At 39.4% G+C, this 13,376-nt stretch overlaps 1 protein-coding gene across 4 annotated transcripts in view; it reads left to right on the top strand.

The window, feature by feature from the left end:
• The window catches only part of ARHGEF28 (Rho guanine nucleotide exchange factor 28), a 309,233-nt gene that overhangs the window by 221,838 nt on the left and 74,019 nt on the right, over positions 1-13,376 (top strand). For all 4 annotated transcript variants that reach the window (XM_036886062.2, XM_036886063.2, XM_057494358.1 and 1 more), the window contains 4 exons: positions 5,010-5,133; positions 5,419-5,551; positions 12,026-12,081; positions 13,125-13,173. In XM_036886062.2, coding sequence (XP_036741957.2) covers positions 5,010-5,133; positions 5,419-5,551; positions 12,026-12,081; positions 13,125-13,173 — 362 coding nt within the window. The remainder of the gene's footprint in view (positions 1-5,009; positions 5,134-5,418; positions 5,552-12,025; positions 12,082-13,124; positions 13,174-13,376) is intronic.

The raw sequence follows: 13,376 nt of genomic DNA, 5'->3' as shown, positions 1-13,376 counted from the left end.
CAATCATAAGTTGGTCATGAGGATGGTACAGCACGGAGAATATAGTCAGTGATTCTGTAACATCTTTTATGTTGACAAATAGTACCTACTAGTATGGGGTGAGATTTAATAATATGGGTAACTGTTGAACAATTGTGTTGTATACTTGAAACCAATGTAAGATTGTGTATCAATGATACTTCAATAAAAACCTGAGCATCTGAGTGTTCAAAGAATTGTCACTGTCAATTTTCAATTTGGTTGGTGTGAATGTCTTTTAACACTTAGATGTCTAGTTCTTTTAAAACAATAGGTTGTAGACATAATTGGTCAAGGATTAAGATATTGAGGATCCTTGTTCTTAAGATATTTTAAATATCTGTTTACCTATTGAAAAAGCACAGCCAAGAGGGTCTCTGGAGAATGGGGCTTGTGAAACTTTATTGTGGAAAATTCCATTGGTCATCAAATTGATAACAGAGATTAGGCCCCTTGTTCTGGGGTGTTGAAAGAGTTTAATTTTTTCTGATTCCTGTAAATTGAAAAGCTATTTAAATTCTCCTGTGAAATCAGTTGAGGATTTTTCCCTTCTCAGTTCTTTCCTAAAGTACCCAATTCTTTTATAGGTGAATACCACATAGTTATATTAGATTTGAAACTTGGAATCAACCATCCTTCCATGTATGCCCAGAGAATACACTATGCTACCCATTTTTCACAATCTGACATTGGATTAGTGTATGATACTCACATTTCTGCTAGGTTGGATGTTTGTTTGTTTGTTTGTTTTTTCTTTGTCATGTCTCACGTCTTATTGACCTTTGAGTTTAAAGATTAAACAGTATGATTTTCTGTCATTTTGTGGAAGCATATAGTATATATGGTAAATTTTGGTGCATTTCTAGATTTTAAATTGAAACTGAACGTTTGATATAGTCTTCTCAGCATGGGGAACCTGGGAATATAGTTGGGCAAACGAGAATTCATTTTTTTATTTGAGAGAGCTGTGTTTCTTTTGGGAAGTAGGGGAGAGGTCTGCTTGACTTCAAAATCCATATTGACCTTACTGTTATTTAATTCTGAGACTTAGGTCTCCTCACCATACCACTCTCTTATTAAACACTGAATGGCACTTGGGGTCACAAAAAGTGTTCTAGAGAGGATTCTTTCTACGCTCTCAAATGTATTTTTCCCACATTCCAAAAAGCAGCCTGTTCAACACTATGCCTTGAGTTCTGCAAATTAGGATGCTTAAACACAGGAGGTATGGAAATTGACAGACACACAGGCAGACCTCACTTTATTGCACTTTGCTTTATTGTGCTTCAAAGATACTGAATTTTTTTGCAAATTGATGGTTTGTGGCAACTCCGTGTCAAGCACAGCTATCTGTGCCATTTTTCCAACATCTGCTCACTTCATGTTTCTGCCACAATTTTGGTAATTCTCACAATACTTCAGATTTTTTCATTGTTATTTTTTGTGGTGATCTTTAATGTTACTCTTTTAATTGTTTTGGGGTTCAGTGAACCATTCCCCTATAAGATGAGAAACTTAGTAAATGTGTGCATTCTGACTGCTCCACTGACCAGCCATTCCCCCAACTCTTACCCTCTCCTTGGGCCTCCCTAGTCCCTGAGACACAACAATATTGCAGTTAGACCAATTAATAGTCATATAATGGCCTCTAAGTGTTCAAGTGGAAGGAAGATTTACATGTCTCTCACTTTAAACCAAACGTTAGAAATGATTAAGCTTAGTGAGGAAGGCATACTGAAAGCTGAGAAAGGCCGAAAGGGAGGCCTCTTGTGCCAACAGTGAGCCAAGCTGTGATTGCAAAGGAAAACCTCTTGAAGGAAATTAAAAGTGCTACTCTGTAAACACATGAATGATAAGCAATGAAATAGGTTATTGCTGATACAGAGAAAGTTTTAGTGTTCTGGATAGAAGAGCAAACCAGCCACAACATTCCCTTAAGCAATGGCCTAATCCAGAGTAAGGACCTCACTCTCGTCAATTCTGTGAAGGTCAGATAGGTGAGGAAGCTGCAGAAGCGGAAAGAAGCTGTCTCCAAAACATAGAAGTGCGGGTGAAGTAGCAAGTGCTAACGCTGCAGCAAGTTTCCAGATGATCTAGCTGAGGGAACTGTTGAAGGTGGCTACACTAAACAACAGGTTTCCAGTGTAGACAGAACAGCCTTCTATTGGAAGAAGATGCTAGCTAGAAATTTCATACAGAGCTAGAGAGAGGTCAATGCCTGGCTTCAAAGCTTCAAAGGATAGGCTGACTCTCTTGTTAGGGACTAATAATGCAGCTGGTAACTAAGTTGAAGCTAATGCTCATTTGCAATTACAGAAATCCCAGGGCTCTTAAGAATTATGCTAAATCTACTTTGTGCTCTATAAATGGAGCAACAAAGCCTGAATGCCAGCACATCTGTTTACAACATGATTTGCTGAATGTTTTAAGTCCACTGTTGAGATCTACTGCTCAGGAATAAAAAGTCCTTTCAAAGTATGACTGCTCATTGACAATGCACCTGGTCATTCAAGAGCTCTGATGGAGATGGACAAAAAGGTTAATGTTGATTAACCTGCAGAATGTATGTTGTTTAACCTAACAAAACATACATTCTGCAGCCCATAGGTCAAGCAGTCATTTCAACTTTCTAGTCTTATTATTTAATAAATACATTATGTAAGGCTATAGCTACTTTAGATGGTGATTCCTCTGATGGATCTGGGCAAGTCATAATTTTAGATGCTATTAAGAACATTTGTGATTCATGAGAAGAGGTCAAAATATCAGCATGAATGGGAGTTGGAAGAAGTTGATTCCAACCATCATGGATGACTGAGAAATTAGACTTCAGTAGAGGAAGTAACTGTGGATATGGTAGAAACAGCAAGAGTACTCCAGTTAGAAATGTAGTCTGAAGATGTGACTCAATTGCTGCAATCTCATCATAAAATTTGAATGGGTGAGGTGTTGCTTCTCAGGATGAACAAAGAAAGTGGTTTCTTAAGATGGAATCTACTCCTAGTTAGGATTCTGTGAGGATTGTTGAAATGACAACAAAGGGTTGAGAATATTACATAAACTTAGTTGATAGTGGTAGGGTTTGAGAGGATTGATTACTTTTGAAGGAAGTTCTGTGGACAAAATGCTATCAAACAAACAGCATCACAGGCTACAGAGAAATCATTTGTGAAATGAATAGTTAATGGATACAGCAAACTTCATTGTTGTGTTAAGAAACTGCCAGAGCCACCCCATCTTTCAGCAGCTGCCACCCTGATTGGTCAGTGGCCATAACCTCAAGGCAAGACTCTCCACCAGCAAAAAGATTATCACTCACTGAGAACTCAGGCTTTTTTAGCGATGAAGTATTTTTAATTAAGCTATGTGCACCATTTTTATACATAATGCTACTGCACTCACTAATAGACTACAGTATGTCAACATAACTTGTAAATGTACTAGGAAACCAAAACATTCTTTTGACCTGCTTTATTGCAGTGGTCTGGAACTGACCCCGAGGTATGCCTATGTTAGCTTAGGCAGTTATCTAGGGAGGTGGCTATGGAAGTAGCAAGGAAATAAGAGAATCTGAGTTCCTTTTGTTACTCTGAGTAGTTGGAGGGTACATTCACTTCTCTTCACCCTCTTTCCTTTCTAATATTTTCAACTCTTTTCTCTAAGTAACAGACCCAGTTTCACTTACTGTCAGGATTTGCTAGCAGGGCACACACTGCTCTGCCTATGTCATTAGATCTGCATAACCAAGAGGCAGTTCTGAAGCCTGAAGGCATTTATTGTTTCTTCTAATGCATTTATAGGTTTGAACTCTTAAATCTAACAGAGAGGTTAAGTAACTTTAAGTTTTGTTTAATATGTAACAGGTAAGTACGTATTGTATTTTAACTGTGGGAAGGGGCTTTAGAAGTAATTTTCTAAGCCTGTCATCGATCAGATGAGAAGAACTGGAATCCTAGAAACTTATTATTGGATTCATTATCATGAAATATAATTGTATTTATTTTGGTGCATATCAATAACATGATTACTTTTGAAAAGGGTTTCCCAGATATGAGTGTGTTAGCCACTAATGCTGTGAGCCACTAAATGAGAAGTTTGGGGGGTGGCAGAGACTTTGGTTATGAAATGTTCATTTTGGAAATAGTCTATGGAAGTATTACCTGGTTGACATGATACTTAGATTGATCTTTAATATATTCTCTCTCTCTCTTTCTGTGTGTAATAATAGAAATGTAAGACTACTAAAGAAAGTTATGGGGGAAATACAACTCTAGGGGTGGTACTTGTTTTTTTCTGAAGAATGATTATATGGATTAGAGGAAAATAAATGATGATTGGTATGTTCATGGATTGGGTACAGTTACCTCTAGGTTGCCTCTTATTTTGGGGAGTCTCCACAGCCTTCTCTCCTTTACAACCTAGAGAGCCTCAGATTGCAAATAGCCTGATTGAGTATGAGAGACTGAATTAAGAACAGACAGTCTGTTTCTCAAGCTGTATTGACAAAGGAAATGTGTGTCTGCTGGATATTATCATTCTGTTCCAAAAATAAGTAAAATCCAGTTTCATGTTGTTGGTTATTTGGCTTCTCTGTGCCCTAGGAAATTTTTATTAGCATAGTAAATAGGGAGATGAGTGTTTTCAGAATAAAATTACAAGCCTAAGATTTCCTGTATTTCCCCAATATTTTTTATTATAAAAAATTTAAAGTATACAAAAAGTTGAAAGAATTATGTACTGAATAACCCATTTCCACCACTTAGATTCTGTACTTAGATAACATGTGAATGGTTGTTTTACTATACAACTATCCACCCATCCATCTTTAAAATACACTTTTAATAGAGTTTCTATCTTTATCTTTGGAATAACCATTAAAACCTGAAAAAATATGTATATATGTACACACAAATATATATGTATGTAGGTATATGCCATTTTCTACTCCCTCTTTATGCCTAGAACCCATGGTAACAGATTCTTTCTCGCAGAACCCAGGAAGAAGAATGGGACAAATACATCATACCCGCCAAATCAGAGTCTGAAAAATACAAAGTGAGTCGAACTTTCAGTTTCCTCATGAACAGGATGACTAGCCCTCGGAATAAATCTAAGGTAATTAAGGTTCTAAGCCTATTGTCTCTAAAATATAGGTGGCTCAGTTTCTGAGCAATTAGTTTCCACTTTCCCTTTGAAATCACTTTGCTTTTATAGAGACATATTTGAAGACCTTTTTTCTTAGAGAATCATTAGAAATACTAAGACGGTGATGTCACTCTCTGCGCAGTCCTTATATTCTAACTAAAAATGTAGAAACTTTGTATGACTTCTTTAAGCAGATTGGCTCTCAGCATTTCTCTTTTCTCATTTCCCCCCCCTTTCCTGCTGCTGTGTCTGAAGACAAAAAGCAAGGATGCCAAAGACAAAGAGAAGCTGAGCCGGCATCAGTTTGTCCCTGGGACGTTCTCTGGGGTTCTACAGTGTTTGGTTTGTGATAAGACGCTCCTGGGGAAAGAGTCATTCCAGTGTTCTAGTAAGTTCTCTGATCTCTAGTGTGTGCTGTCTTTGCACTTTGCTCTCTGAGAATATGGCCATTGCTAAGCTATTCCCATCAACCTTCATTTTAGTGCTATAAATATGACTTAACAGCTTCCCAAGCCATGAGCTGTAATGGTGAGAGTGGGTACTTTTTGTCCACAGGGGGATGGCCTCCCAGAACTCCAGACTTGTGTACTTTACTGACTACTTGACTTCTTCACTCGGGTGTCCAAACAGCTTCGCAAATGTTGCATGTCCAAAGCAGAGCTCTGCTCCCCACTCCTGTGCCCACCTACAAACTGACCCTTTCAGTTAACAGCGGCTCTAGCATTCCAGCCAGATGCTCATGGCAAAGGTCTTGGAGTATTTCCGTATGCCTCTCCCTCACATCCACTCCAATCCTTCAGTAATCCTCTTGGCTCTATCTTCAAAATACATGTGAAAGCCAGCCACTTCTCACCCCTGCCACCCTTACCACCCTTACCACCCTGGTCTAAAGCCACCATTTCAATAGCTTTCTAACTGGTTTTCTTGTGCTTTTACCACGAAAAGCATCGTTCTCAAAACACCTGTTCATAACATCAGCCAGAGAGGTTGCCAAGGCACATTTCAGTGCGCCAAGTCCTCCAGCCACTTCCTCTCATCCCCTGAGGAAGGCCAAAGCCCTGATGGTGGCCACAAGGTTCCTGATGTCCTCCATGCCCCCACTGCCACCCTCAGTCTTTGTTCCCTCTGCCTTGGTCACTCTGGCATCTTTGTTGTTCCTGGAACCTGCCAGGCATGCTGTGGCCGTGGGGCCTTTCCTGGCTGACCCTTCTGCCTGCTGCGCTCCCCCGTCATGTAGCTGCATGGTTTGCCCACTCACCTCCCTCGGGTCTGCTCAGATCACAGCTGCTCAGTCACCCCTCTCCTGACCACTCTATGCTGGTCTCATATCCCCCCACCCACTCCAGTGGCATTTAGTATCATCTGATTTACCCCATGCGTCATGTATTATTTATATTGTCTGTTTCCTCCACCAGAATACAAATTCTTTGAGGGCTGCATTTCTTACTGATTTTACCCTCTGCTACATTCACAGTGCCTTGAACAACACCGTGTACATAGTAGAGGCTTAGTAAATACTTGTGGAGTGAAAGAATAATTCAAGGCACATGAATTCAGGCCTAAGCAGGTGAAATGCATTTCCTGGTATTTGTTAGTGGCCAGAATTAGTGGAACATTTTGGGGGTGGGATGGGAGCACAGAGGGAAAAGAAGAGCAGGGGAAGGTTACATATAAAATTCTTCATTAAATTCTTAGAAAACGATTAAATTAAAATCTGTAATGTGTCAATGGTTGCACATCTGATGAAACTACAATCCGTATATGGCGTTAAAGGCAGATTGCATTTTCTTCTCAGTTGCCACTGTAATTATGCCAGCTCTATTGCATGCTTGAATTAACTTTCCTTGGAAACTTGGTTACTTCTATTCGATCTGAAATAGCATCAAGCATTTCAGATATTATTTAATTTGTGAAGTTTTGGGAATTTGCTGTAAGTATTGCTTCTGGTTTGCCCACATGCCAGCAGTCAGTTTGTAAGTGTGATGGCCTGTTTCATTGGTTCTCACTCCCTGCTTCTTGGCAGGGCCAATCCTGGACCCCTGCAGTGTGCCCCCAGCCACATCCAGGGCCTTTCTCTCCCCTCATTTTAAGACACATTCCTCATGTTGGGTGGTCTCTACACACTGCTCTAAGGTCCCTCCAGCCACATCTTGCTTCACCATCTGCATTTTGGCTTCTGTCCTCACTGGAGTCACTTTCTTGTCGAGTCTGAGAGCCTTTCCTCATTATGCAGGCTGACTGATCTGCTTTCATGCTGATCGTCCCTTCATTTAGGGAAATGCTCTTTGCCCTGGCACACTACTGTTGTGTTTCGCCACCTTCCCCCCAGCTCTGAGCACCCTCCAGATCAGTCCTTAGCATTGCTTCATTCCGCTTGATGGTTTCTTAGCATAGTCATCCAGTCTGGTGGGTGTCCTAAAATACTGTTTAGACCTCTTCTCCCCAGATTAACATCTTTATCCTCACCTCCTATTTCCACATTCCCAGTTGCCTAGGGAGGCTGAGCACCCAGGTGACCTGTGGCCACTTTTGAGCATTGTGGCGGAACCGCGGGGATGAACCAGGGCTGCGCCATCATACTGACTCAGTGTGACCCTGTCTGTGGGCATTTCCACCTGGAGGGTTCCTCATGTCCCAGACCAGCTTGTCCTCAAAATCTGCATGCAAAAGGCTGTCCTTTCCACTGTGGTAATGGTACAGGCTCAGATCACAGGCATGTTGATTCCCCTCCCTTGTGGCCCCTGAGGCAACGTGTTTGGTGTCTTTTTCATTTCCTTGCTCACAGGTTCCCGGCTCAGGTAGGTTCTCATCGCCACCTTCTATACTGCTGAGAGTGAATCATACCAGTTTCCCTCTTTCTAGGTATTCTCTCTTATAATTTATTCTGAATACTTTGACCACATTAATCTTTGTAAAACACCACTTTCATCCACCCACATACACTTAAGGACTTTGCTCTTTTTTATTTACTGGCTAAGCTCAGGCTCTTGAGATGCTTTTTGTTCCTCGCGTGTGTCCCACCCTCATGTCCTACAATTAGCTCACGCTTGAGTCCTAGTTCGCTACCAGAGGGCCCACCAGGCTGTTGTCCTTTACTCCCACTACATGTATTTCCTGCCTCTGTCCCTTTGCTTATGATAATCTCCCTTCTCTGTTTCCCCTATTCCTCTGCAACAGTCTAGATTTCTTACCTTCTCTCCGGGAGATCTTCCCAGACCAATGCAGCCTAAATTCCTGCACATCAGGTTTATGCTCTATTTGTCCTTTCCATTTAATACCAGGTTATGTACAACCTCTTTGGTTCTTAGCTACTGAAACAGACTTTGTTTGCACAGCACTATGATCACATGGTGTTTGTTTGTATCCCCTACAGCAGCTATCACAAAGCTGGGCCCTCTGACACTCTTTTGTAGTTCATGACTGATAGAAAATTGGGGAGCCAGGGTCACTGAAAGATAACCTGCTGTAGTACAGAACATGTTGGTTTGTACTAAATTGGTCAGGTAGAAGTTTTAGAGGAAGTTTGCTGGAAGTACATGGGATATATTTAGTTTTTCAAATAGTCATCAACTTAAAAAATACAGTTGGATTCATAAAAGATGTAAGGTTTAATGAGAAACTTTAAATTATCCAAAATTTTACCACCTAGAGAAAATTGCTATGCATATTTGGATGCAGTCTCTTTTAATCATTAAAAAAGTTAGCTTTTTATGCTAACATTTCATTTGACGGTGATATCAAATGTGTTTAGTTGTCTTTATACATTTAATTTTTTCCAGTTTTTTCACTTTAATATATTAAATGGAACATTCTTTTGCACATATCACTGTCCATATTTTTTATTGCCTTAGAATAAATTCTAGAATCATTATGAGTATATGTTTAATTTTCTCTTTAACCCACAGTTTTTAGGAAGTTTAAGATTTACAGTTTTTTTTTTTTTCTTTGGAGGGGAATGTTGGGGGCTTAAACTTTGGTTATTAACATTATTTACACTGGGTAAGAATGTGACATTGTACAAACTGCCATTATTGGCAAATAAATAATCTTATTTAATGGGTATACTTTTGTACTTAATTATGAAGGTTAATATTTCTAATCTTAAAAACATATGAAACAAAGCATATTCAAAATTCTGGTGTCTATATTCTGCTTTGTCAAAGCCTAAGTTGCTAGTTTTCCACAAATACTGTATTTCTATAAAATTCTCCATATTTATAAATAGATTTCACAGTATTTCTAGAAATTTCAATGCTTGTACTTTGATGTTACATTATTTGGTGCACAAAATTCACAAATCACAGCTTCATTGCAGATTTAACTTTTATAAACATAAAATTACCCTTTTAATGCCATTAACTGCCTTTTGCATTGAATTTTACTTTGTCTAAAATTAATATTCCTCTTCTCTTTTGTTTGTATTTCCCCTATTTCTGTGTTTTAAATTTGGGATGTGTGTCTTTAATTTGGGCATAGGTGATCTGTAATGTACCGAGAGACCTTATTTTATAACAAGTGCTTTTTCTTATCTACATTTAATTTTATAGCTATCAGCTATCTTTTATAGTTCTTTGCTGTTTTCTTTGATGTCTGGCTTAGCTATTTAGGTCATGTGTTGTTGGCTTTTGTCTTTTCCAGGGATTTGGAAAACTGCTTCTTAATATCTACTAATGAGATTTTAAGGCTGTGTAAGGCTTATAATTTAATATTCTTTTATTTCCCTTATATTTGCCCTCTTTTTCTTAGCCTCTATTAGTATACTGATTTCATTATTAAATTACTGTGTTTATGTGTTTAATCTTTCAAGAATAATTTTCTGTTTCAAGAATAATTGATATTTGTATTTAGTTGTGTGTTTCTACTTAACAGCAATTTTTTTTAGATGTGATTGTTTAGCTGGCTTTAGTGCTCACTTTTGCTCCTGTTATATGTACATATATGTGTATATACATATGTATATATATGTGTATGTGCATGTGTGTATATGTATGTATATATAAAAGTTGATGCATTCTCGAAACCTTAATCTTGATTCTGCTCTTAATAGACTAGAAGAGGATTTCAGGGAAAAAAATTTCCAAGAAGGTTATTGGAGTGATCTGTTTTCTGAAGCTTTGTGTATCTAAAGGTATATCTTTGCTTCTTTCACACAAGAAAAGTAGTTTATCTGGCTAAATAAATTCTTGGACCAAAACTTTCCTCCCTGATACTTTGTCAACACTGGCCTTTATATCTGGGCATTTATTATAGTAAAAATGTCTGGGGCCTGCTTGACTCATTTCTTTTTTGGTAACTTGCTTTTTCTTCCTATAGGCTTGATGACTTTTAATTTTTTAATCATATGGATATTGTCAGAATGTTTCTATGGAATAGGTGTCATTTAATTGTTTTTCCTAGAAAACTGAGACCTTTTGATCTGCCTCTTTTTGGTTCTTTTTTAGCTTTATAAGTTTTGTCAGTTGTAGCTTTGACTATTGCTTCTAATTTTTCTGATTTCTTCCTTGGAGAAGTGTGATCTCTGTTATTTATCATCATACATGTTATGTATGACACCTTCTGTTTTATATTTTTACACTTTTTCTCCACATTCTGGAAGGAACCTTTCATGTTTAATTTCATAGTACTGCTTTGATACTTTTTAACATTGTTTCTCCTCAATTCACTTTAAGTTCTGCTTTCCCGTCTCACAAAGCTTCCTTTCCCTCTCATCCTGTTGGCCTGTTGTCCTCTCCTGTTCTCCATCATGGCCTTTTGGTCCTGTTTTATGTCTGCTTTGTGTCTCTTAGGGAAAACACATTTCAGATATCTAAATTTTTCTCCTTTGTTTCTGGATTTAATAATTCTGTGACTTGCTCTTTCTGTGCATTTTCAGTATAACTTTGTGGTATCTCATACCATCTACTTTTTCCCTTTTGCTTTTATTCACTTGTCCTGGAGTGTGGAGAGAGCTGTCCGATTTCCGTTTGCCAGCAGGGGCAGGATGTAGATCAGTCTGGGCTCTGCCCATTGGCCGTTGAGTTGGCTGCAATTTCTCTGCAGCCCTTGAAGCTGGAGGGCCATTGTTTGGCTCAGTTTCTTGCTCTGTTCTCAGCAGGTCATGGGCACTTTTCCTATGTGGCTTTGACCTAGGTGGGACCTTTTACCTCTGAGGAATGATCCTTTCTTAGGAGGTTTCTGATAAGCCACAGGCTCCTCTGTCCACACACAGTGTGTGGGGGCTGGTGTGGAGTCAAGTGGGGAGAGGGGGCACAAGACAGCCACCTGGCAGAGAGGGTCCCCACACAGGGCTGCTGAGCCAGTGGACAGAAAGGGGCAGGCAAACTGTTCCCTGCTTTCAGGGAGAGGAGGCCACATTGTCCTATGAAGTAAAGCAAAGTGAAGCCACCAACTTTTAACTGGGCGACCTCTAGTAAGGAGGAATTCCTGTTGGCACCTGACAGGACATCTTTTGCAGCATGTTGTAAGTTTTCCTTTCTTTCCCGCTTCATAGGCATTTTACTTGGCATGGGAATGGGCAGCTGCTACCAGGTGATGTCAGAAATCCCTTACAGATAAGGCACATAGTAGTAAATGAGTTCTCAGGTGACACACAAATGTATGTCATATAATTCCAGGTTTCATAACAGGTAAGACCCTATGCAGAAGTGGAAAAATATCTCAAAGAAATTAAAATATTAACAACATGTTCTTGCTTGAATGGTGGGGCTACATGTGATTTAAGTATTTTTTCTTAAATTTTCTAAGTATTTTTAATGTTTATGTGCCATTTTTCTAATGACCAGTGAAAGCGTAGTATAGGCTTATTTGTTTCAGATTAATCTAAATAAGATGGGCGCCTTTCTATCTTTTCCCTTTGTTTCAGACTGCAGTGCGAATGTGCATAAGGGTTGTAAAGATGCTGCGCCTCCATGTACCAAGGTAATCACTTGCTCGGCCTTTTGTATTGTATGTGTCTATCTAGTTTGGTTGCGTCATATTATCTATTTAGGTTTCTACTCTTTTATTGTATAGATTTATTTCTAAAGTGATCAGTGTAGTGATAAAATAACACATGTTCCAAGTGTATAATTACTGCCTTAACTATACACTGAGAAATAGAGGGAGAACTTGAGTGTGGCCATCTATATGTTATGGGGTGTGGCTCGGTTAAGCTTTCCTCTGGGACCTGCTGGGTTTACTGGTGCAAACCTCAAGCATATATAAATGAAGTCTAAAGGAGTAATTTGTAAACACAGCACCACCTGCAGGACTTGTTAACAACAGTTTTCCAGGCCCTGATCCCTGAGTTTCTGATCCAGTAGATCTGGGAGGGGCCTGAGAATTTGCATTTCCAGCACATCCCCAGGTGGTGCTTCTGGTTAGGGCTGCGTCCTGAGGCCCACTGGATCAGAGAGATGTGTCCCGAGTTCTGGGGGTGGGCTGGAGTGGATGAGAGCATCTCTCATCCTATTCCTTTCTTTCCTAAAGTCATGTCAGAAATGCAGGCAAGTGGGCATGACAGCCCTGCAGAGGGAACTCGGAGTCACTAGCTTCTGTATTGATTGAAACACAGGTGTGTCTGGGGCAGAGTTAAGGGTGATGTTCCCATGCTCAGTGTCATTCTGTCCAATAGGCAGGAGGACCGGCTGGGAGTAGGAAAACCAGCAGGAGGAAGACAGTGCTGCCAGAAACCCTTTCAGCCTGTTTCTGACATATGAGCTGGAGATTTCTGGTTCCCCGGGGCTTTTAATAAAGCTGGGCTACCCACTAGATGTCCATGGGGCACACCTTCATCGCAACTTGCATGTCTCATTATTGTTAACATTTTTCTCTTCATTTCATTTAATGTCTTTTGCTTTGAATTCCTCTTTGTTTGACATGAGTAATGAAAATGATAAAGATGAGGGTGCCGTTCTGCGGGCATTTCCGTAGTCTAGTGAAACTTTGATCTTATTTTATGTGTTTTTAATGTTCTTTACCAGAAATTCCAAGAGAAATACAACAAGAACAAACCACAGACTGTCCTTGGAAGTAAGTGATGTGGAAAATGTTGGTATAATTTGTAGTTATGGAGATCCAGAGGGGTATAAACTCCCATGGCAACCTAATAGCCTTGGTGCTATATGCACTATATTATCTTGTATATTAGGGAGGATTGTATAGAGGAAGTGTTGCTATATTACCTCAATTCTAGGATGTGATCTAGTGTAATATGTGCTGTTGATTTAATGATA

This window comes from Manis pentadactyla, chromosome 2 (assembly GCF_030020395.1).
Source record: "Manis pentadactyla isolate mManPen7 chromosome 2, mManPen7.hap1, whole genome shotgun sequence".
Lineage (NCBI taxonomy): Eukaryota > Metazoa > Chordata > Mammalia > Pholidota > Manidae > Manis > Manis pentadactyla.
This window is presented reverse-complemented; position numbering and strand designations above follow the sequence as displayed.